General features: G+C 41.2%; 3 protein-coding genes across 4 annotated transcripts; all 3 read right to left on the reverse strand.

The window, feature by feature from the left end:
* Positions 1-1,201: 1,201 nt before the first annotated feature.
* LOC120652107 (ubiquinone biosynthesis protein COQ9-B, mitochondrial-like) lies at positions 1,202-9,954 on the reverse strand. 2 transcript variants are annotated; one of them, XM_039929822.1, is made up of 6 exons: positions 9,516-9,954; positions 9,313-9,420; positions 2,557-2,724; positions 2,303-2,474; positions 1,670-1,743; positions 1,202-1,558 (listed from the first exon to the last, which is right to left on the reverse strand). In XM_039929822.1, the coding sequence occupies exons 1-6, from the start codon at positions 9,858-9,860 to the stop codon at positions 1,469-1,471; spliced, it is 957 nt and encodes a 318-aa protein (XP_039785756.1). In that variant the 5' UTR covers positions 9,861-9,954; the 3' UTR covers positions 1,202-1,468. The 2 variants fall into 2 exon arrangements, with proteins under 2 accessions (XP_039785756.1, XP_039785755.1); XM_039929821.1 differs by lacking the exons at positions 9,313-9,420; positions 9,516-9,954 and adding exons at positions 6,320-6,427; positions 6,523-6,941.
* A 946-nt stretch (positions 9,955-10,900) lies between these two features.
* LOC120652105 (3beta-hydroxysteroid-dehydrogenase/decarboxylase-like) lies at positions 10,901-17,398 on the reverse strand. Its single transcript, XM_039929819.1, has 12 exons — positions 16,416-17,398; positions 15,017-15,106; positions 14,575-14,708; positions 14,314-14,484; positions 13,913-14,035; positions 13,740-13,819; positions 12,463-12,661; positions 12,177-12,273; positions 11,894-12,068; positions 11,624-11,780; positions 11,400-11,466; positions 10,901-11,316 (listed from the first exon to the last, which is right to left on the reverse strand). The coding sequence occupies exons 1-12, from the start codon at positions 16,663-16,665 to the stop codon at positions 11,180-11,182; spliced, it is 1,680 nt and encodes a 559-aa protein (XP_039785753.1). The 5' UTR covers positions 16,666-17,398; the 3' UTR covers positions 10,901-11,179.
* A 731-nt stretch (positions 17,399-18,129) lies between these two features.
* On the reverse strand, positions 18,130-23,522 carry LOC120652106 (3beta-hydroxysteroid-dehydrogenase/decarboxylase-like). Its single transcript, XM_039929820.1, has 9 exons — positions 23,188-23,522; positions 22,418-22,507; positions 21,809-21,942; positions 21,381-21,539; positions 20,495-20,617; positions 20,341-20,420; positions 19,358-19,559; positions 19,185-19,256; positions 18,130-18,437 (listed from the first exon to the last, which is right to left on the reverse strand). Exons 1-8 carry the CDS (start codon positions 23,432-23,434, stop codon positions 19,197-19,199), a joined length of 1,095 nt encoding a protein of 364 aa, XP_039785754.1. The 5' UTR covers positions 23,435-23,522; the 3' UTR covers positions 18,130-18,437; positions 19,185-19,196.
* Positions 23,523-24,744: the final 1,222 nt, after the last annotated feature.

Genomic DNA, 24,744 nt, shown 5'->3' on the forward strand with positions numbered 1-24,744 from the left:
ACAAAATGACGAATATTTTTTGCGGGTAAAAAGAGAGAGACAAATTTACTAGTCAATTATATATCCGGACGAAGTTCACAATGGTGAAGGCGTTAATGTGGTTTAGACGAGAAAGCTACTAGTCATTGGTTGCTCGGCGAGAGCGTCCGCAATGATAATAGTTAGTACTAGCTACGTAGTCTGCTGATATGAGATGAGAGATAAAAAAACTATTTTATACTATTGGATTTATACATTCCTCTCGCATGTTCTTGGACTACATGAAATAGATCAGCTATTTACTCGTCGTTAGTGACTACTCTCCCTTCTATTTTTTTATTGCCACATTAGATTTAGCTAGCTATTGCAGAAGCCCTAATGCTCTGATGCTGCCAATACTATTATTAGAGTGCGAGCCAGGCTGTGTTTAGATGCAAAAAGTTTGCGAAAAGTAAAGCTGAAAAGCAGTGTAGCACTTTTCATTTGTATGTGGTATTGTCCTAGCTAACTAGGCTCAAAAGATTTATCTCGCAACGTACATCCAAATTGTGTAATAAGTTGTTTTGTTTACCCATATTTAATATTCCATGCATATGTCATTTGGTATATTTAATATTTCGATGTGACGGAAAATTTGGAAACTTTGTAGGAACTAAACACAGCCCGAGATCCCTGCAATTTGCTCGTGAAGGTGCGTGCGTGACGAAAGCACCATGACGTTCGCCGAATTGATCGTTGATCGGTCGGCGTCAACTCCCAAGTCTTCGTCGCCTCTTATCTGGCCACCTACATGTTTCTTTTTCCTTGCTTTCACATGGCCTGTCCGTCAGCCCTTGTAACCTTACCTTGCACATGACCACCTGCTTAGTCCTTGCAGAGCAAGCCAGACTGCCAGAGCCTCTCGAAGCCTCAACTGACGCCACGAACATACAGGAAGTTTCAGCCGGGCCCGTCCAATTAACTCCCGAATCATTTTCGATGCTAGCTGCACCAACGTCACGATCAGCTCAACGATGTACTCCCGCGAACCCAAGCCCAATCAAATCGCAACATAAAGAGATGACGAGCGACTAAACGCCCCCATCGGCAAACTGGAGCCTTCAAGGGCAGTTTTTATTTTTTAGAGAAAACAAGGGCAGTTTTTTTTTTATCTAGACCAGAAACGTCTCCAACGAAGGCAGATAACGATTGGTCCAAGCGTGGCCTTACGCGTCGTCGCCAATTAACAATGAAGCTGAGCTCAAAGCGAATAATTCCACGCCTTTGCACGCATGCGCGTGACGCGACCACACGATCTGGCAGCGTTTCATCTGAAATGAACCTAGGGTTATTATATACACTGTCACCAAACCCTAACGTGATATGGAACCACAGCACAATTCGCTTTATTAAACAACATGCCAACTGGAGAACGAAAAGGGCGCCGGTGGATCGGAGAGACATTTGAGAATGAAAAAGCAGTCGATGCATCCCGCGGAACTGTTCCAGTTCATGAACCTCGGTTCTGGAAGACTCGGTTCAGGACCCCCTGCACGGTACCACCCATTCCTGCTCCCACGGCTTCAGCTAGGTACGCGGCCTGAGAGGAGATTTGTTTTGATTCAACAGGTTAATACGTGATACCAAGGAGGCCACGACACACAGCGGAACAGCTCATGTGATGGTGTAATTTGGGCATTGTATGTCCTACCTCTTGGAAGGTTTTCTGAAGATCAAGAGCATCCTTGATGCGGCGGTTCACAAACATCCACGTATCTCGAAACTCTGCCAAGTGCCACAAGTGGGAACAATCCATTAAAAAAGCAAAATATGGAATGGAAGCTATTTACTTGAATGTGGTCAACACTGACAGAAAACGAGACAAGGACCCTTAATCATTTTAATTATATGATGTGCTTTCTCAACACTGAAGCCAGAAGATCAGTATTTGAGTCTAACACGTTCTTTGGACTGCTTCTTTCTATGTTTTAATTATATATTACACAAGCAAAAACAAACAACAAAAATGTAAGACAGCAGGGTAACAAAAAATGTTCTGCTTCTATTGTGCATTTCCAGATAATTTGGGGGAAAAGAAAAGAACTGTAACTTCAAAAAAAGAAAAGAACTGTAAGTCACAAATGCATTTCACTCTGGCATTGTTCCAAAGAAAAGAAATGGTAAATCATCTGCATTCTAAACCACTGGCAGTTCAACTAGTGTATCAGAAACGTCTTTTTTCAATTCAATGCTTGCTGTCAAAGTCAAACAGTCAAACTGCTGCCTGAAATCACTTGCAATAAACAAGAATAGGAAACCAATAGTGTTCTGGAGAAGTGCAAACCTGGAGAATTGTCCGTCAACATATACACCTCAGAGGTTGAGTAGATACCACCAAGCACAGTACGCTTCACATACCAATCAATATCTGATCCAGCATCTCCAGCTGCATGCCAAATCTCATCAACCAGGACAGCTCGCTGCTTCAAGCTTGTTGAGACGTTTGCTGGTTGAGACTGTCAAGTACAATACAGATGGTATTACATCCATGTGACTGAAGTAAACTCAGAAGCCCAAAGGAAGAATACTACTGCACACCTGGATACTCAGTGCTTGAGGCCACTTTGATATATAAGGTGCCTGCATTTCCAGCCTCATACGAACAAGTTTTGCGAGCCTCTCACTCAGTATTAAGCTCTTCAACTGCTCTCCTTCGCCAGCATCAATGCGATCCATCAGTTGTTGAAGGCAGTCATCCATGAAAAACTACACAGAAAAACGAAAAGAAAATCAGCATGGGCACATTTTAACAGAGAAAAACAAAGTTAACTTCAGACTTTCCAGGACTTTTCTAATAATATTTTTGCTAAAGACAACAATGACGTGTTTTACTCATTCAATGAAGTAAAATGAAGATGTATCATGTGCTATGATGCTATTGATTCATGTTAACATTGGAATATCCAATTATCATGCAGATTATAGAAGACAGCACCTAGAGTCGTATAAGGCATCTTTCACTCAATTATCTGATAGTTAAGCAGAATTTCATGTCAGAGGTCAAGCCATTCAAGAATCTGGGAAGATGCATCGGAAGTTTAGAACACTGGTGGAATAACATCAGTTCAAAATAGAAAAAGGGCACTATGTACAAGGCAACAGCAAGGGATCATCTAAAGTGAGCCACACAAGAAAGGATTTTCTTTTTGAAAATATGCAATAATTTAATTGACTTGAGGAGGTCAAGTTTTCCGTGATTCAAAATTAGTTGCCATCACAAACAAGACGACCTCAAATCTACCAACAACTTTCTTTTACCATAATTCACTCCTTAAACTCAAAGTATTAGAACCAATGTTTTCAAATCGAGCGATTAATCGCAATTAATCGCGATTAATCGACCTTATCGGTCCAGCGCACTCGATTAGGGTCCACGACTCGATCAGGAAGCCTAATCGACCGGTCGAGCGACTAATCGGCGACTAGAGGCGATTAATCGCCCGACTAGGGGTATTCTCGATCAGGTTTGTGTAACTGGGCTAGATTGTTTGTGGGCCGGTGAGAAATTGAGAGGCCCAAAGCCCACTAGGGTTAGAACTCAAGAGAGGCTCCCAGCGGCCAGCGCCACACATTCCGTCCCCGTCCCGACTCCGAGACTCCCGAGTCCCGACCGAGCCGCGCTCCCTCCATTGCCGCCACTAGGGTTAGGCCGCCGCTCCCTCCATTGCCGCCGCCGCCACGGGCTGCCGGCGCTGCGAGCAAGCTCCCTTCTTCCCTCCGCTGATCCGCTCCCCGTCCCGACTCCGAGACTCCCCAGTCCCGACCGAGCCGCACTCCCTCCATTGCCGCCACTAGGGTTAGGCCGCCGCTCCCTCCATTGCCGCCGCCGCCACGGCCTGCCGGCGCCGCGAGCGAGCTCCCTTCTTCCCTCCGCTGATCCGCTCCCTCCGGCGAGCTGCCCCGACCCGCGACCTCCTTCTGTCGGCGAGCGAACGCGAGGACGGGTGACGGGTCCGGCGAGCTCCAAAGAAGATGGCTTCGTCGTCCTCTGATAGTGCGGGTGAGCAGTTCCTTCTTCCCTCCTTTCCCTCCACTGAAGAGGATGCATGCTTCCATTTGAATGATGATTTACTAGAGTAGAGATTAGAGATTTATCATAAGCCTGGCCTAGTTGGCTTTTGTTATGTATTGAACTATGTTTTTGGCCTTGTGTTGGACCTGAACCATTGTTGCTTTATCCTTCATTGCTTCTTTATTAGTTTGGTTTTGTACTTGTTGCTGCTGGCCTGCTACTGTGATGCATAATTCAATTTATTGATTGTCATATAGTGCTCTAACTTGTTAATTCTTTGTTATTCCAGCTTCAACAGGACAACAGCAACAAGTCAGCAAGAATATGGAATTATGGAGTTTGCAAAGAGGATCAGGAGCTATGGAGTATGGATTATGGAGGACAAGGAACCAATTTCAAGAAAATCACCATTTGCTCTATATTCAGTACTAGACATAGAAAACTAGACACTTTCTTGGCCTAAAATATATATGAGAATATATACTAGTAGTTCAATACTTAACTCCTATACTATATGAGTATATATATATATGGATTCTAAATGTCCTGGACGACTAGGGGACGACTAGGGTCGATCAGACTCGACTAATCGACCCTAGTCGACGACTAATCACGATTAGTCGTCTGGTCCGCCCATTGTTCGATCAGACGATTAGGCGATTTAAAAACATTGATTAGAACCAGTAAACCTAAACCATCATGGATCCCTCCATGATCTGCCCTCCAACTCCATTTTCACTTGAGTTATATTTTCTTATTCCTAACTCTATGGCTTCCGCCCATATCTTTTTCCCATCACCTCTCCCTTCAATACAACTAAATCAACACAAGTAACACCTGCAAGGTGTTTTTCATCTATGCACAACTTGAACATAAGTAACCTAAGTCAGAGTGAAAAGCATTGCCAACAAACAAAGCATCAAGTATTGTCATGATTGACAAATGACAACAAGTGTTAGCTCACTGAATAGCTGAAACGGAATCATTGTAGCCAACACAGACGGCAGGAGCACCCAGGGAGTCCAGAGACATTACAATGATGAGGAGCTTGACAAATCAAAGAAGAGATAATTGTACAGGACTAGCAAATCTGAGGCAATAATTGTCTGCAGGAATGCTCAAGCATAAGAATGGCTAAGCAGGAAGGGTATCAAAGCATAGGAATGCTCAAGGCTCCATTTTTCTTAAAAAGTCAGATAAGTGTTGAATGCTCATTTTCATTAAGTCTTTCACGGTACCATACAAACGAAGGCAACCTAGCCTCACACAATAACAATCTAAGGAAACACACATACATTTCAGATATAGTAAGGACTAAGGAAACATCATGTATTCAAGAACCCTAGGAGAAATAAAACAGATTGTCAACTTGAAAACGAAATGCAGGCATTCCAGATAGAAAAAATAGTAATAAGGTCTCATTGGTTTTTTAAGTAGCTGTCACATCGAATATTCGGATGTCAACTTAATATAAAAATAATTGCATAAGTTGCAATTAGGGCTCTAAACGAATCTATTAAGTATAATTAATGCACGATTAGCGGATGATTACTGTAGCAATTAGTGGTCAAATTATGGACTAATTAGGCTTAATAGATTCGTCTCGTGATTAAGTCACGACTTATGAATCAGATTTGTAATAAGTCTATATTTAGTGCTTCTAATTGGTGTTTAATCATGCGGTGTGACGGGACTTATGACTGAAACTTAAAAAGACCAAACCTGGCCTAACTATTACCATCCTGTATACCGCTAATTCAACTATATTGCCTGGCATTTGGTGTTGATGAATAGTAGCTAGTAAGAAATCCTCACCAACATTCCATATAAAGCATTTGGATTGTCATTAGCAAATGAATGGCAGAAATGGATTGTTAATACAATGAAGTTAAAGAAAATAAACATCAGTCATAGCCCATAGCTACCATAAAGCTTCAACGAGATCCACCACACCTTTTCTTTTGAGGGCAAAGGAAGATCTTGATAAATCATTGCCATACAATTGTCAGAGAGATTGTATATCAAAAACATGGCTAAGCATGAATTAATTAACACAAGAGAGTAGTATGAATGTGTAATGAATCCATGGTTTCAACACGAGGCTGGTTATGTTAGCTTCCAATCCAACGAATTGATACCTTAAGTGAACCATTCACCAGAGCTATATCACCAATTAAATCTAAGTATGTAGCATCACCAAATGTTCTTTTCTTAGGGAGATTAATCTGGGCATCTCATAGAATCAATATGCTCGCAAACGCAAATAATCCATTGGATAAGCAATGATACCTCAACCAGGGCGGCCTCCTTCCTTGGGAATGCGCCGACGATGGCCGGGGAAATGCCCACGTCCCTGGCCCCAGCGACCATGGCCGACTCGCTCCACCCCATGCGCGGCTACACCACACACGACCAACAAATCTCGCTCAAACAACAAAGACGCGCGCGAAACGGAAGCAGATTTGTGGGGGGGAGCGGGTTCGAATCGCAACCACGTGGAGCAGCGACGCGCGGAGGACCTTCTCCTGCTCCTCGTAGCCCGTGCCGCCCTGGCGCCGCGCCCCCGCCGCGGCCCCCGGCGACGACCTGTGGGCCCCTCCGGCACCGGCGGTGGCGGAGGACGAGGACGAGGCGCCCGCGCCCTCCGACCTGGGCGGCTCCGCGACGGGCTCCAGCGGCGGCGGCGGGAGCGTCTGCGAAGGCGGAGGCGGCCCCGCGTCGGCGGAGAAACGGCGGGGAGCTACCGCGGGGGCGGAGGCGGAGGCGGAGGGGAAGGGAAGCCGGCGCGCGGCGGCGGCGCGGGAGAGGAGGCGGCGCGCGGCGAGGGAGGAGGCCATTGCGGTGGGGGAGCCGGGGAGGGAGGTGCTCGCGGAAGGAACGGCAGCGACTGGAATCGGAGCGTGCGTGGGGTGTGACGCCGGACGGGTGACGGGTCCGGCGAGCTCCAAAGAAGATGGCTTCGTCGTCCTCTGATAGTGCGGGTGAGCAGTTCCTTCTTCCCTCCTTTCCCTCCACTGAAGAGGATGCATGCTTCCATTTGAATGATGATTTACTAGAGTAGAGATTAGAGATTTATCATAAGCCTGGCCTAGTTGGCTTTTGTTATGTATTGAACTATGTTTTTGGCTTTGTGTTGGACCTGAACCATTGTTGCTTTATCCTTCATTGCTTCTTTATTAGTTTGGTTTTGTACTTGTTGCTGCTGGCCTGCTACTGTGATGCATAATTCAATTTATTGATTGTCATATAATGCTCTAACTTGTTAATTCTTTGTTATTCCAGCTTCAACAGGACAACAGCAACAAGTCAGCAAGAATATGGAATTATGGAGTTTGCAAAGAGGATCAGGAGCTATGGAGTATGGATTATGGAGGACAAGGAACCAATTTCAAGAAAATCACCATTTGCTCTATATTCAGTACTAGACATAGAAAACTAGACACTTTCTTGGCCTAAAATATATATGAGAATATATACTAGTAGTTCAATACTTAACTCCTATACTATATGAGTATATATATATATGGATTCTAAATGTCCTGGACGACTAGGGGACGACTAGGGTCGATCAGACTCGACTAATCGACCCTAGTCGACGACTAATCACGATTAGTCGTCTGGTCCGCCCATTGTTCGATCAGACGATTAGGCGATTTAAAAACATTGATTAGAACCAGTAAACCTAAACCATCATGGATCCCTCCATGATCTGCCCTCCAACTCCATTTTCACTTGAGTTATATTTTCTTATTCCTAACTCTATGGCTTCCGCCCATATCTTTTTCCCATCACCTCTCCCTTCAATACAACTAAATCAACACAAGTAACACCTGCAAGGTGTTTTTCATCTATGCACAACTTGAACATAAGTAACCTAAGTCAGAGTGAAAAGCATTGCCAACAAACAAAGCATCAAGTATTGTCATGATTGACAAATGACAACAAGTGTTAGCTCACTGAATAGCTGAAACGGAATCATTGTAGCCAACACAGACGGCAGGAGCACCCAGGGAGTCCAGAGACATTACAATGATGAGGAGCTTGACAAATCAAAGAAGAGATAATTGTACAGGACTAGCAAATCTGAGGCAATAATTGTCTGCAGGAATGCTCAAGCATAAGAATGGCTAAGCAGGAAGGGTATCAAAGCATAGGAATGCTCAAGGCTCCATTTTTCTTAAAAAGTCAGATAAGTGTTGAATGCTCATTTTCATTAAGTCTTTCACGGTACCATACAAACGAAGGCAACCTAGCCTCACACAATAACAATCTAAGGAAACACACATACATTTCAGATATAGTAAGGACTAAGGAAACATCATGTATTCAAGAACCCTAGGAGAAATAAAACAGATTGTCAACTTGAAAACGAAATGCAGGCATTCCAGATAGAAAAAATAGTAATAAGGTCTCATTGGTTTTTTAAGTAGCTGTCACATCGAATATTCGGATGTCAACTTAATATAAAAATAATTGCATAAGTTGCAATTAGGGCTCTAAACGAATCTATTAAGTATAATTAATGCACGATTAGCGGATGATTACTGTAGCAATTAGTGGTCAAATTATGGACTAATTAGGCTTAATAGATTCGTCTCGTGATTAAGTCACGACTTATGAATCAGATTTGTAATAAGTCTATATTTAGTGCTTCTAATTGGTGTTTAATCATGCGGTGTGACGGGACTTATGACTGAAACTTAAAAAGACCAAACCTGGCCTAACTATTACCATCCTGTATACCGCTAATTCAACTATATTGCCTGGCATTTGGTGTTGATGAATAGTAGCTAGTAAGAAATCCTCACCAACATTCCATATAAAGCATTTGGATTGTCATTAGCAAATGAATGGCAGAAATGGATTGTTAATACAATGAAGTTAAAGAAAATAAACATCAGTCATAGCCCATAGCTACCATAAAGCTTCAACGAGATCCACCACACCTTTTCTTTTGAGGGCAAAGGAAGATCTTGATAAATCATTGCCATACAATTGTCAGAGAGATTGTATATCAAAAACATGGCTAAGCATGAATTAATTAACACAAGAGAGTAGTATGAATGTGTAATGAATCCATGGTTTCAACACGAGGCTGGTTATGTTAGCTTCCAATCCAACGAATTGATACCTTAAGTGAACCATTCACCAGAGCTATATCACCAATTAAATCTAAGTATGTAGCATCACCAAATGTTCTTTTCTTAGGGAGATTAATCTGGGCATCTCATAGAATCAATATGCTCGCAAACGCAAATAATCCATTGGATAAGCAATGATACCTCAACCAGGGCGGCCTCCTTCCTTGGGAATGCGCCGACGATGGCCGGGGAAATGCCCACGTCCCTGGCCCCAGCGACCATGGCCGACTCGCTCCACCCCATGCGCGGCTACACCACACACGACCAACAAATCTCGCTCAAACAACAAAGACGCGCGCGAAACGGAAGCAGATTTGTGGGGGGGAGCGGGTTCGAATCGCAACCACGTGGAGCAGCGACGCGCGGAGGACCTTCTCCTGCTCCTCGTAGCCCGTGCCGCCCTGGCGCCGCGCCCCCGCCGCGGCCCCCGGCGACGACCTGTGGGCCCCTCCGGCACCGGCGGTGGCGGAGGACGAGGACGAGGCGCCCGCGCCCTCCGACCTGGGCGGCTCCGCGACGGGCTCCAGCGGCGGCGGCGGGAGCGTCTGCGAAGGCGGAGGCGGCCCCGCGTCGGCGGAGAAACGGCGGGGAGCTACCGCGGGGGCGGAGGCGGAGGCGGAGGGGAAGGGAAGCCGGCGCGCGGCGGCGGCGCGGGAGAGGAGGCGGCGCGCGGCGAGGGAGGAGGCCATTGCGGTGGGGGAGCCGGGGAGGGAGGTGCTCGCGGAAGGAACGGCAGCGACTGGAATCGGAGCGTGCGTGGGGTGTGACCGACTGGGGCGAAGAACAAGGGCCGTGCGTTGATCAGGGCGGATGGACGGTGGTGATCTGGTCACCGATGAAGAGAGGAAGCCCGCGACCCCGTGGTGGTTCGTGTTGTGGGCTCGGGGCGCCCGTTCGGAAGCCACGTATCGCGCGTGGGGCAACACGTGGAATCGAGCGCGAGCTCGACGTGTATGGCGAAATCACCACGGGCAACGACGGCTCATGGCCGATGGTTCAAACTCTCTGAGTTCCACAGTACAAGTACAAGCGAGAGAAAAAAAATCCTCGAAGTCATGTTAATTAGAATTCAAAAGCAATTCGGGGAGTTAAGACAGTACAAACACGAGTAATTTCAACAGTTTAGAATTGAAACGAAGCCAGTTTCTGAGAACATGATTATCAATTTCCACCAAAGTCCAGGGTTCACGTATGATCCCTTTTCATATGTTTCACAAAATTTCATTGTTACAAAAGTGCTCTTTCCGTTTCAAATTATAATTCGTTTAACTTTTTCAACTCCAAATTTGTACAAAAATAGTTAAATTTAAATTATTTTCAAAAAACTTTTATTAATAAAGCAAGCTGCAGTAAAAAAATGATATTTCACAAAAACGAGTGGTCAAACTTAAGGTTAAAAATCAAACGAATTATCTAGAACAAAGAAAGTAAATTTTAGCCCATGGATGTGTATTTTGCCAACGAAGGAGCACCGAAGTGGTAACCGCGGGTGGTGCTTCAGAGCAGCCAAAATGCAACAAGCCTGCACGGCACATGTACATTGCTCACTCGCACCTGACACGCTCCACATATATTGCACATTTTAGACACAAAAGTCACACTTAAGTCAAGTTCCGGAGCAACTACGATTCTACAAAAGCGTAAATTCATGCCCGTACTGTACAGACGGGTTTTTGCTGGAGGGCTGAAATCAACAGGTTTCAGTAGTATCAAAACTAGTCTGCCTGTATACTTATTCAAGCATGCACCCATTCTGCCATTCAGCAAACTTATTGCAAGATGAACTTATCTGTCAGCCAACATAAATGAGAAGAGAACCTCTCAAGAGCGGGAGAAAGCATACAGTTTCATACCATACATCAACTAGACAACTACCTATTCCTTATCAGCCGCTAGGCAATTCTGTTACGTCAATAAAAGAATGCAGACAAATTCCAGGCGTACAAAAACAATAAACAGCAAGATAATAGCACTAAATGAAGCAACTGATCGTTTGCAAGATCCACATCTACATTTGTTCCTGGCTTGAAGATTTCTTATTCGAACCAATGTGCGTAAGAATAGAGCACGCGTCGCCAACCATACTGTCGATGGTGTCCTCCCATTTCTCATATGCTTTGAAGCCAGTGAAAACCAGAGCAGTACCTGTTGTTTACATGGGAAAACCAGTCAAGTGTTCATGCTGCTTGTATTGTGGTACTTGAGGGAAGTGTGACGATTTTCCATACCTATTTTGAAGGCAGCCGGAGACGACATTGAACTAAGAATGCTGATAACCAACAGAGATAATGCAACCTGGCACAAACAAGAGAATGACAATGACATTTTAAACAGAAAAATATGCCAAGAATCACTATGCCTCCCACAGGATTTAGAATGTGAACTGTGAAGCATGTACTAAAGAACTCTATTTAAATGTACAAGTATCAGACAGAAGCAGGGCTTAGCATGCCTTGAAAAACAGTGGCCAATCATTTCCTCTGCAAAGAGATCTTAGAGCACCGACTAAAGAGTTCCATGATGAGCTGATGGAATGAGCTACATGATGGGCCTCCACCTCTGTGATGTGAAAATTTGAGGCCTCAAGTTTCTCAATCTTATGGCCAAATCTGCAAAGTTATTATCCAGCACAGTAAATTACAATTGCCAACAAAGTGCTACTGTGAACAACCAAAATGGTGGTTAAACTCAACAAAAGAAAAAGGATAATAAAGAACCATACACATTTGCTGGCAGCATGCCATGAATGAATAAAAACAATGCAGTCAGTGACAAAAGCTTTGCCATAGCTGTGATGAAGGTGTAACCACATGTAAACAAGTGGTAATAGATAACAGCCAATAGTAGTAGCACCGTCACTGTTTGCTTTGTATCTTCCCAAAGTAATGTTTTTGCCACTGCATACCGATAGATAAATTGGTGAGCATTTAAAATTGCTATAAATATATATGGTGGTTTGTTGTGCGTGTGTTGTTGTTTGGGGGGGGGGGGGGGGCAATTCATACAATTTCCATTCCCAAGGAAAACTGACGCCTTTGATATGCTTCTCTGATTCTGAGCTCGTAGATGGGGGTATGATTCTACGGTTCTCTTCAGTCCTTCCTGAATTTCAAAATAGAGATTGATTAGTTATTGCCAAGTAGGCAACATACTAGAAGCAGATGCCTTAATGAACTACTTGCTCCAACCCCATCAAACAAAAACGCACATCATGCCAAGAAATACAATTAGTTTCCTTTCGAAAAAAAAGAAAGACAACTAATAATTAAGTTAAAGGATATAGATAAACACCTTAAGGGGCACGAGGGGCTCATAACCAAGCTGGTCCTTTGCTCTTGAGCAGCTGAATGTCCTGTTACATGAGAGCAGCCTAATCCTTGAAGGGGTCAGCTGAGGAACTTTCATTCCATACTTGGCAAACTTCTTGTAAGTCCATTCTACAACATGAGCCACTGGCATCATAACAGAGACAGGTATTTTTATTGAAGGCCTGCAATGAAGTTCTAAAAGATTAGTACACTTGTTACTGAACTTCTCATACAGAAATGAAACACATCTGGACTCCTCATCATTAAAATGAATTATTTCCTTGGCCCTAAAAAAAGTTGTGCTTAGTTTATTGGCCCTTTTTCTCTTGAACTTGGCTATTTGGCCCAAAACGAGTTTAGTTTAGTTTCTTGACCCTTTCGTCACCTGCAGTTAGGTCTACAGTCTAATTATATTCAAACACATCAGTTTAAGTTTTTAACCAAGAAAGCGATAACATAAAGAATTTTTTCATGAATTTTTGGTATTTCCCTCACTAGTAAAAAATTTCTAGGCATTTATAAATCTATTTTCAGTTTTTAAATCACAGGAACATGGTAAAACAGAGAAAAAATCACTGGAGTCATATCTAAGCATGCTGGATCCAGCAAAAATCACCAACATGTCATTTGAGCTACTGAAAAGTAGATATTGCTATTAATAGTAAACATAAGTGTAGCAGGTAAACATCTAGGATCAGTAACAGCTAAGGTAACTTCAATAGCATACATAGTTAGGAGGCCCAACAATCTATAAATGAGCTTACAGAATAGACAAAATAATTTCTCTCACCATGTCTTCAATTTTAGGAATTCAAAAATAATGGTGTATTTAATCTAGGGATGAAAGTGAAGGAAATCATTTGGGTATACTCAAAAGTTAGTGGACAAATAAGCTTAACTTGAAAGTCAGATAAAGATAACAACAGAATCATATCAAAAGTTCAAAACCTACAGGAGCAATTCAGTGAACAAGAGACATGATATATCTAACAGGAAAATATTAGCAACCGAATTTGAGCCTTTGTGATAAGGTTCTTGAGCTTTTTAGTCATGTGGATATTTACTTATCATAGACTTAATTGGTACTAATAAATGTCCTAGCTCTTTATATACATTACTCTATATGGAGTCAATGTGGAGGAACAACCTAAATATTAGGATACAGTCTGCTCAAACAATACATGATCTCGACATTCCACAATGGTTCACATAACATAAATTAACCAAATTGAAGATGATATTTGTTGGAAACATTAATACCTTTCATATCCAAGACCTTCTAAAATCAATGACATGAACTCCCAGAATTTGATGGGCTCCATATTTGTTATGAAATAGGTCTGGGAAAAAATATCAAACATGAAGCTTAAAAGTAAGATCCTGAGCAAGATCCTAACTTCTCTAGAAGGTTATATGTTAAGTGAGATCTTTACTTTTCCAGCGGCTATCTTTGCACCATCTTCAGATGATAAAGTTTTCTCTGCACAAACATGGCCATATGCCACATTTTCCACATAGGTGAAATCATAGTAGTTATTCCCATCACCAATAATGTACTGCACAGGGAGCAGATTGTGTTTTTTAGGAAGTGTATTAACATGAAAAACAGTTTCGTATGAAGCTTCTCTAAAATTCTAAAATATAAACAAGGGCTAAAAATGTGGGATACCACATATAAAGTTGCTTAGTTTCATATGATTCCAGCAACTACTTAAAACAAAATGGTATTCTTAATCTGTCAATGGGAGTTGTCAATATGTACATGCAGCCATTAACATTTACTAAACTTGGCATATTGAAGTCGACATATAAGTAAGTAACTAACTATTCTTACTTTGGATTTCCCTGCCCTTGCAGCAGCAACCAGAGATGGAACCAGTAGCTTATCGCCAGGGCCAAAAATGCTACTTGGGCGTATACAGCAAGTAAGAAGCCCTTCCCTACCATTAGCCTTCATCACCAGTTTTTCTCCATCTGCCTTCGTTTCTGAATATGAATCATTAAACTGGAGTAAGAAAACATCATGTCAGGAAAGATGAAACAAGCGCAAACCAGTGTCAAATCAAAAAACAAATGAAATCCATATGGAACAGACCTTATCTGGGTAAGGCATTGATTCATCTGCATTAAAAATTCCATGAACTCCATCAAATACAACACTCGGTGAACTAGTGTAGATGAGTCTCTTCACCTTGCAACGGATACAAGCATCAATAACATTTTTTGTTCCTGTGCAATGTTTAATACAAATCATTACACAAAGTTAGCTGTTTTGAGTAATAGGAAGTAGGGTGTATTTGGCTTGCAACTAAAATTACCACCTAGTAGCCAAGCCAAATTTTGGTCCCTAAATTGGTGGCAATGGCTTCAGACACCAAAATGAAGGCCAAAGAGAGGCTATTAAGCCATAGTTTTGGAACCCAACCAAATGATCAAAGGTGCCAAATTTTGGCTTGCCTAGCTTGGGCATACTTCAGCCAGAAACCAAACACACCCTAGGAACCAAAGCTGGCTGCACACAAGTTAGCAATACCAACCCTCGACGTTGACTGAATAATGAAGATGGAAGTTGTTGATGGATGAATCTGGAGCAGCCATATGGAAAACTACTTCGGCCCCTTCAAAAGCTGCAGATAGAGAACATATGCAGTGAACATAAGAACAAAGGCTGCATATATAAATTAACTAATTGATGAGTAACGCAAATAATAACTTTTGCACATTAGAACCAACTGGTACTTAAATTAGATTAGCTCAGAACCAATGGTTGCTCTGTTGCCAAAATTGAACAAACTTGAGAACTACTAAGACAAAAGCAACTAATAGCAAGACATCTGAAAGTGAAAAATACACAAAAGTGAGGGACACTAACTAACTGGTTCTTACTTGCATCTTCATTATCATATTGACCTAATGAGGGTCATTGATTAACAGATTCAAAACTAATTCTCACTAGCACTGTTGGACCAAGGATAAAGGCCCCCACCCCTCCCACTATAACACCTGGGTTTTATGGTCGGGTTGGCTAGGTGGGGCGCTCTAACTTGGTACCAGAGCCGAGGTCCTGGGTTCGATCCCTCCCGGCCACGCATTTCCGCTGCGCGATTTCCCCTGCGTCTCTCATGTGCTAGACCTGCTGCGGGCTACGCCGGGCCCTAGAACCTGCTGCGGGCTACGCCGGGCTCGCACGCCGTAGGGGGAATGTTGGACCAAAGATAAAGGCCCCCACCCCTCCCACTATAACACCTGGGTTTTATGGTCGGGTTGGCTAGGTGGGGCGCTCTAACTAGCACCAAGACATGTCCCATTGGTATACCCCATAAAATCAACTTAATACTTCTCACATCATTATACTCCACCCGATAAGGCTAAGATCCAGAACCAACAACTACAAAATACCATGTTCGAGCTGAATATCCGAAATCGACTCGTGGTTTTGTATCACCATTCACATCCATATCACAAAGGTGTACCCCTATGGAACAACTGATTAGTTCCACAGGACCAACGTGGGTAGGTGGCGGGCAATATCTGAGAAGAAGTGAGCACTAGGCCAGTACAACCAATCAGAACTCATACCCAGTCATATATACAGTGTGAAGCTAACAAAATGAATGTTCCACAAGACCACAAGGGTAGGATCAACACTATTTAGTACTATCTATCTATGCAAGTATGTATCTCGGCAGTCTTCCAAAATTACTCAAATCATACGGAACTGCCACACTAAATGAAGATGGTACCGTATCGGGCACATAGAACAATTGGGAACTAAATCATGCGGTCCCTGTGGCAGACATCACTAGTTTGTCCGATTTCTTAAGCCCAACAACGATAATCGAAATCGGAGAGCGCACCGCAGCCGCGCATCGCCTTTCGGATCCTACCCTGGCTAACGATCTGGGAAGGGGGGAGAAATTGGTAGACCACACACACCTCTGGCGACCTGGGCCTTATCGCGGAGGTCCGCGGAGACGTAGGCGGCCTGGCCTTCGCGGAGCGCGGCGCCCAGGTGCCCCTCCTCTTCGTCGCGGTCGAGCGCGATGGCGGGGGCCAGGTCGGCCACGCGCACCCGCCACTCGCCGGAGCGGAGCAGCATCGTCACCAGGTGCCTGGCCGCGAAGCCGCGGCCGCCAGTCACCACGCACCACCTCCCGCCCCCTCCGCCCGCCGCCGCCGCCTCCATCTCCCCTGCCGCCGCCGCCGGATTCGAGGCGGACACAACGAGGCACGCACTGCGCGGCTGTGTGTGTGAACTTCTGTATGGCGAGCCTGTGGGTTGGTTGAGCACTTGAACTGTTGCGATCCGATCTGTGGCGTGCGAGCCTTCCGGTCTAGCGGGCCCCGTTTGTCAGCGGCTGGTCCGTACTTCTCGGGGGATGGCCCACCTCCAGCGACTGGAGCTTGGAGGCTGGGGCACAATTAATAATTTCACTCGTTTACCACGAGCTGGTCGAGCAGTGGGCCACGTCTCAACACAGCGACGTCTCGCAACAGTGGTTGCTGAAATTGGTGGGGTTCCTAGGGGTTCAAAGTTCAAACTCACTCGACGTGCAAGTGGAAATGGGGATTCAGTTTTATCAGTTTATTCGGTTACAAATAGATTTCTATAAATGCAAACGGAACCAACTCAATCCCCTGATTTTGTTTGGCTGTCGAGAAAGTGTAGCATTTAAGGTCCAGGGTTATGGGTGTAAATTGGTGTTCCTTATGTGCGCCTTCAATCTCCGGTGCTTCTCAAAATAAGATCATGTTTTTAAAAAATAGTATAAATATTTGAACTAAAGATGATTGAAAGTACATCTAAGAGTCACAAATTTGCACCTCTAGTTTCGAGCTGCTCAAGTTATTTGGCTAGTAAGGGGTTGTTTGGTTCCAGGAGCTAAACTTTAATCCATGTCACATCAAAAAAATCTTAATATTTAAAAGTATTAAATAAAGATTAGTTATAAAACTAAATGCAAAACCCCGGGACTAAACTGCGAGACGAATCTAATGACGTATATTAATCCATGATTAGCAGATGGTTACTGTAGCATTGCCGTAGCAAATTATGGATTAATTAGACTCATTAGATTCGTCTCGCGAATTAGCACTCAACTATCAAAAAAATTTATAAACAGATTTTATTTGATACTCCAAAATAGTAAAATTTCTTTTGATGTGACAAGGACTTTAAAAAAGTCCGTTGAAACAAACACTGCCTAATATTAAGTCTAAGGCCTTCCATAGCATGTTGCTTCACTACTGGTACATCATCTCGTAGATGATGTCAGCTTTGCTTGTAACTTCATACCGTACAACATCACTATCTTCATCATATACCTAAATCCCAAAAATCATCTCCTCTCTCCTTCCCTCCAAACGCGAGCAACATATTTTTGTCGGCAAGGACAATGCATGTTCATCGATTGCCAGTGTTTGAGCACGGTAGAATCCAAAAGGTACTTTCAAGCATGCTTTTTGCAGTACCTATGGAGGGCATAAAGGCACGATTGGTTTTTCTTACATGCGATACGTCTTGCCAGATTTGAACTTACAAATGTTAGGCGGAGCTTTTTCACCACCCGTCGCCCTTCATTGCAAAAAAAAAATGCCAAGATTCGTGTGGGCTTGCCAAAGCATGGGCTTCCACCCAAATGCCAGCAAAAAAGTTGAATTGATGTTACTTTTTATATATTTTAGCCAAAATGTTATAGAAATATTACAAATATAATGTATATTTTTTATTGTAGGTAGCATAACTTAAGTACATGACTGATTGTTACGGAGTGATCCTTACAAAAATTACAATAATCATATTGTATCTCTGCATACCTCAAGAGATTTATGAGATTAATATTTTATATATGGAGACATCATCAATATAACTTTGACTCGTATCATCACTCCGGAAGTGCAATTCTATATATGCAACAATAAACACACCATGTCGTCGCCGAATCCATGCATGAAAACCTAGTATTAGAAGAATTAGAATTAGTTAGCTTGCCACGCATAATGTTCCATTATTGCACATAGAGCTATTATAAGATTTATGATACGATCAATGCTGTATATAGCCTCAAAACTATGCAGGCCACCTATCTATATTTTTTTCTCATGTACAATTATTTGAAAAGTTTAATATTTATTTATATATTTGTATGCGAACTTTTTTGGGATCAGGGGCAAAACTACATAGAGATTAGTGGGTGATAATGCACCCCTCTAAAAAAATGGAAAAATAGTGATTGTGTCTATAATTTTCACCATATTTGCACCTCTATAACTGAACTCTATGCACCCACGAGGCAAGTGCACACCCCTCCAATTTGCTTTAGCTTCGCCACTGTTTGGGATGGTAGTATTAGGGGGACTATTCATGTCCTCTTAGATTTGTGCACCATTTAGGTTGCTTCAAGTTGATGCATGGCAAATGTCATGGATATGTATCTTGGTCACTAGGAAAAGTGAGGAATTGAGAATGTACTACATTGAAAATTTTGAAGACTTTGTAGGAAGAAATGAAAATCTTTTAGCCTTTTTCTCTCCTAAGTATATCCTGGTATGCATTACCATGTGCCTTTCATAGTTGTATATTAATATTTAAACTGCTAGATAGAAATATTGAATATGATATACAAAAAATTTAGCATGGCCAACTTTCCTACAAGACATATAATAGATAAGTAGAATACAAAGGCAATTGATGCAAATTCATACCTTTTCCTCTTTCTAAGAAAAATCTTTATTTTGCAATTGAATGTATGATTTGACTGTTGTCCTTAGACCATCCTGACAATATATTAGAAAAGTGTGTGAGTGTTTGGAATACGAAAGGGTTACACCAATATAAAAATGAAGTATGATGGTAACAAAAAGTTAATGTTAAGAACCATGATCGTCACAGTAGGTTTGTAGCCTAGTTCTTCAATAGCTTTGTTACAACTAAATGTTCTATTGAGTGTCACATATTTAATCCTTGCTGGTGTAAGAATCTGAGGCTGAAACATTCCATAGCTGAGAACCTTACACCCCCACTCTACCAAATAGCTTATGGGCTTGATGATAAGCACTGGTAGTCTCATCTTGAATAATCTACAATAAACTTTCAACAGATTAGCAATAGAATTCAGTTCCATCATGTGTGCTCTAAACTTTGAAAAATATGTATTCCAACATAAAAAATAATTTAAATGAATTATTTATTAGAAATAAATATGAAGTGAATAGTTCACAATTAGACTCATTTCTATATTGTGTACATAGTGTGAAACTTACATGAAGCATTGGTTGCAAAGGAAGAACTGTTGAATAAAAGGTAAATATCATCAAATTTTATAGTCGAACAAATGTACCTCGCTAAGAAATCAATGTATCAATATATACAAAAAAAATAGGAATACCATTTTAGATTTTAAATAAAATATTTTTACCAAAACCATCAATTTTTTCAAAAAGGAATTGATATTCATATTCTAATTCCACAACACAATAACAACCATCGAGTAACAGGGTAAATATTTCAAAATATGCCACAAAACTATAATGCATAAAATTGAAATTCTAATGTACTAGATATGAGTCTTTTGTAAGTAAATTTGGATGGAAGTGTTGTATGATAAATTATCCACCACATGGTGCTATAAGTAACATTCTGCATGCTATATGTAACCTCAAAATTACTACACCAAAACTTAAATTGCCTAGAGGATTACTGATCAACTGAGGCATGCAATGGATTTTATAATGAAGGTGTTGTAAAATGGTATGCGACAAAGTTGATATTTTATTTTTATGCATAGTGCAATACTTTTTGCAAACTACAAAGTAGAAGACTAGTAATTAAGGGATAAGACTAGATCCATAGAAAGGGCACCTTTTGTGTCCAAGTTCTCCCTGAACCATGTGTATGAAGTCCCACATATTCATTGGCTCCATATTAGTTATAAAGTAGGCCTGGCAATTTTGAATGTCATGATAGTTCATATATAGTATAGATTAGAGGTAGCCATTCAACAGTAAAAGCATACTTTCCCTCCACTTCGTTTTGCACCCTCCACGGTAGAAAGAATCCTTTCAGCACATATATGAGAATGTACCACATTTTCAACATATACGAAATCATCATAATTCTTCCCATCGCCAATAGTAAACTACAACAATAATATTACAATATTAGGTCCACTTATGTATACATAGATCGCAAAACCTGCCATTGAAACATCCCCATTGTTATATAGTGTTAGCAATAAATTTTATTGCTTGATAGGTATATAAAACATTATTTAATTAAGCTAGATTTGTTATAACATGATGTCATAACTCCACACCAGTGTCATTTATAACTGAGTAGGTACGTCAATTTTTGAGTTAATTTGTCTTGATTTGGTATTAGGCGGTGCCATAACTCTGTAACAACTTTATTTATAGCTTGATGGAAACATCAAATTTTGATTTATTTAGGTTTGATTTAATATTAGCGCTAAAACTCTAAATTAGTTTCATTTATAGCTTGATAGTTGTCTAGTTCACAAACCTCGCTAGTTCGAGACATATGCACTACTTTGGAAATTGGACCAATTTTTGTTGGGACAAATAAATTCTGCTTATAGACCCAGCAAAGTCTAGTAGATCAAATTTGTAAAAAAAACTACTAGTATATTGAATAACATACTAATATTATTATACCATTTAAAATAAGATAGTTTTATCTAGACATTTATGATAAATAACTTTTTTGAACATTCATTCAATGATGTGTAGATGTGTCTAAAGATCTAATATGTCAAAAAAATTAGCTATGGGACATCAATGTCAATTATTTTAGTCATCACTATGTTATATCTTAAAGTAGATTTGTTCCTATAAAATATTTTTTTACCTCTGCAATATTAAACATAAATTATATTTCCTTACTTGTGTTCGTCCATATCGATCCAGAGTTGGTAAAATCAAATCACCAGGCCCAAAAATGCTACTAGGACGTATGCAACATGTTAGAAGGTCATTGGTTCCATTGGCCTTCATAACTAACTTCTCTGCTTCTGCCTTTGTTTGTGCATATGCATCGGGAAACTGCCAATGCGAGCGAAATATTTGGTTAGAAAATATTTTCATTATACTTTTGCAATTCATGTGGTCCAAAAATATATTTAAAAATAATATGAGCAGAAAACACATCAAAAACCTCTGCATGAGTGGTTTACTTTATCTTGTGAACCATTGCTATAGGAAAAGAGATGTAGCAAGCGTAGTATAAAACATTAAGTGCCTAACTAATTGACTGGTTGATACCTAAACTTCAAATATGTATATATATTTTTTCACAAATATCATCATGCAACCTTATCTGGGTATGGCAATGATTCATTCACGTTCAAAAGTTCATGAACTCCGTCGAACACAACAGCACTAGAACTGGTGTGTATAAGCCTTTTCACCTTGCAGATCTTACATGCATCAATTACGCTCTTTGTACCTATGTAGGTAAAGAAAAATGATAAAATTAGTAAATTTAAACCATCTTATAATACTTCTAAAAATGATAGCAAACTTTTGAATTATGTTATATTAGTTTTATCTGATCTAGAGTTCATATTTGGTATTATTGTCTAGTTAGCTAGCCTGGAGTAATATAACACTTTCATAAGGTCAAATTGAAACTCAATATATATAGATAAGGAAAGATATCAATTCATGGTTTATACATAGTCTATTTCTTATTGGCTTTATATTTATATTTCCATGTTATAAACATATATAAGAAATAATAAGAACATCATCACCTGCAAAAAAAAAATAATGATCAACTTTGTGAAAAATTATGTGCAACGGATCTGAGTACCACATTTAAGCAAAAAGTTACACAAACATGAGAACTAATTAGATATGGAATAGCTCGGCATATTATTTTTAATTTTTTATGGTGTCCTTGCCATGATTCTTTTACTAACCCTCCACGTTGACCTTGTAATGAAGTTGCAAGTTGTTCTTGCTAGGATCTGCAGCAACAGTGTGGAATACAACATCTACCCCATCAAAAGCTGAATAAAATAAAACTGATTAGATATTGAGGTTATACAATTAAAAGTAGGTACAAACTAGCTGCTTATGCAAAGAAATAGCATGGGCCAGGCTTGGGGCGATAGTGTTGTTATTAGTCTATGATTGAATAGTACAATAGTTTGGTTGCAAAACTATTCCATGTGGTACCTTATTGAGTCACTTTGTCTATGGACATAGATAGGCACCACATATTAATTTTTCTTGTTGATGAAAAGCTATGAGGAAGATTCCTACAACAAATTTATGAAAGAACTAAGTAAAAGAGAACACATACAATGAGTTGGAGATGGTGACCCAAGGTATAACAGTGGCGGTATGGAGCACCAGGGCAAAGGTTGATATATATATATATATATATATATATATATATATATATATATATATATATATATATATATAGTGGTGAAATAAGAATAATGTTCATTGAATATGTACGTGTGTTTATAGGAGTGAGTGTGCGTGCGTTGTGAGTATTTGAGTTGTATTGTGTAATTGAAAATAAAAAAAAGTAGTAGCATACTCAGGAGCAACAAGTCTGTGTCCAATGACCTGTTTCTAGTTGACCGATCATGCGGTAAATAAAATGTCGATCTGTTCTTATTACTATAGGCAAGAAGTGAATATGAATCTTGTTTAGCATCGCCGTACGACGTATCACCTTTGATAACTTGATCCAAGTTGCAAACATCAACCGAGGCATAGACGGCACGGCCATCACGCAGGGCATCACCGAGGAGGCCCTCATTCTCGCCGGGGCCAAGCACGATGGTGGGGGCGAGGTCGGTGACCCGCACGCGCCACTCGCCGGAGCGGAGCAACGCGGCCACCAGGTGCCTCGCCATGAACCCCCGGCCGCCGGTCACCACGCACCACCTCATCGCCACATCATCTCGCTGCGACTCCATCTAGAGAGGTACAGTATATACGTGGCTTGTGTAGTGCGCACAAGCTAATTAAGGTTATACTATGATTTGTCTGTGTCCGGTGCTTAGCCTTAGCTTGCAGGTGTATTTATAGCCAGGACAGGAGGAGCATGAGCCCAGGACCGTGAACTAGAATATAATGATGTTGATCGCGATCAGTACTCAAAACAATAGGTACGGTTCGTCATGCTGGTGTCGTCGCAAGGTACAACCATTTTGCAATGCAATGGCCCAGCTCACCCAAAAAAAGAAGTGGCAGGTTTTGGGAATTGGAATAAAATCTCCATTATTATCGGTCCTAATTAAATCCTAGAGTGCTAAACACATGAAAATAAAATTTTAAAAGCACTATTCATCAGTGTGCTTTTGAAATAATATAATGTATGGGACATACGTACGTACTGCAGCCTACTACCATATAATTTTCCATCTTTTGAAGCTACTGGTTTTCTCTGGAAAAATGAATGTAGGCAAATTTGAGTCGCAAGCAAGTCCTGTAGATGGAGTTTTGGGGATAAAAGTAGTTTGGTTGTGGGGCTTGCAGTGTGTACCACTAGCTAGCTACCAGCTTTTAATGGCCCTGTTTAGATGCGTAAATTTTTGGGTGTAAAGTACTGTAGTATTTTCGTTTGTATTTGGTAATTATTATTCCGTCATAGGTTAATTAGGCTCAAAAGATTCGTCTCGCAAATTATAGACAAACTATGAAATTAGTTATTTTGTTTAGCTACATTTAATATTTCATGCATGCGTTGAAACATTCGATGTGATGAGAAATCTTGTAAAGTTTTGAAATTTTAAAGTCAACTAAACAAGGCCCGAGCAAGCGCAGTCCTCCATTTGGCCAGTCAAACTCTAGCTAGATAGGAGGTTTAGTGCGGTCGATGCAGTTTGGTAGCTGTTCACATCGCCTCGCGTACGTCGATATGAAAAAACATGTGCATGGCTGTGTGAACATTCAACCTGTGAATTATCCTAGCTAGCTTAATCTAAAAAAAACATGTGCACGGTGGTTGGTGCATTACATCTAAATTAGTGTTCTACTGTTCTTAGAGAAAGGAGAAATCTGTCACTCAACTTGGCTTTCATTCCCAACCACGCCAGTCGTTCTGCTCTCATCTTGAATTTGGAACATCTATCTATCCTTCGGCTTGATCAGTGTGATCGAAACTTGTATGTCGTCGACCCACGGTTTTTAGACCCTGTTTAGTTCAAAAAAAATATCTACAGTACCCATCACATCGAATTTTCGGACACATACATGGAGCATTAAATACAGTTAAAAAACTAAT

Source organism: Panicum virgatum, chromosome 9K, assembly GCF_016808335.1.
Source record: "Panicum virgatum strain AP13 chromosome 9K, P.virgatum_v5, whole genome shotgun sequence".
In the NCBI taxonomy this organism is placed as follows: Eukaryota; Viridiplantae; Streptophyta; class Magnoliopsida; order Poales; family Poaceae; genus Panicum; species Panicum virgatum.

Bases quoted from the DNA above. Each gene is read 5' to 3' on its own strand.
- LOC120652106 (XM_039929820.1), bottom strand. From the start codon at position 23,434: ATGGAGTCGCAGCGAGATGATGTGGCGATGAGGTGGTGCGTGGTGACC. The intron at 21,540-21,808 runs GTTGCATGATGA...TCGCATTGGCAG, and splicing joins CATTGCCATACCCAGATAAG to TTTCCCGATGCATATGCACA. The intron at 20,421-20,494 runs GTATGCTTTTAC...CAAAATTGCCAG, and splicing joins CAAAACGAAGTGGAGGGAAA to GCCTACTTTATAACTAATAT.
- LOC120652107 (XM_039929822.1), bottom strand. From the start codon at position 9,860: ATGGCCTCCTCCCTCGCCGCGCGCCGCCTCCTCTCCCGCGCCGCCGCC. The intron at 9,421-9,515 runs GTTGCGATTCGA...TGTGTGGTGTAG, and splicing joins GCGCGTCGCTGCTCCACGTG to CCGCGCATGGGGTGGAGCGA. The intron at 1,559-1,669 runs GTAGGACATACA...ATCTCCTCTCAG, and splicing joins TTCAGAAAACCTTCCAAGAG to GCCGCGTACCTAGCTGAAGC.
- LOC120652105 (XM_039929819.1), bottom strand. From the start codon at position 16,665: ATGGAGGCGGCGGCGGCGGGCGGAGGGGGCGGGAGGTGGTGCGTGGTG. The intron at 12,662-13,739 runs GTATTAATGTTT...ACTTCATTGCAG, and splicing joins GAAGGTCTTGGATATGAAAG to GCCTTCAATAAAAATACCTG. The intron at 11,317-11,399 runs GTATGGAAAATC...TGTAAACAACAG, and splicing joins TCCGGCTGCCTTCAAAATAG to GTACTGCTCTGGTTTTCACT.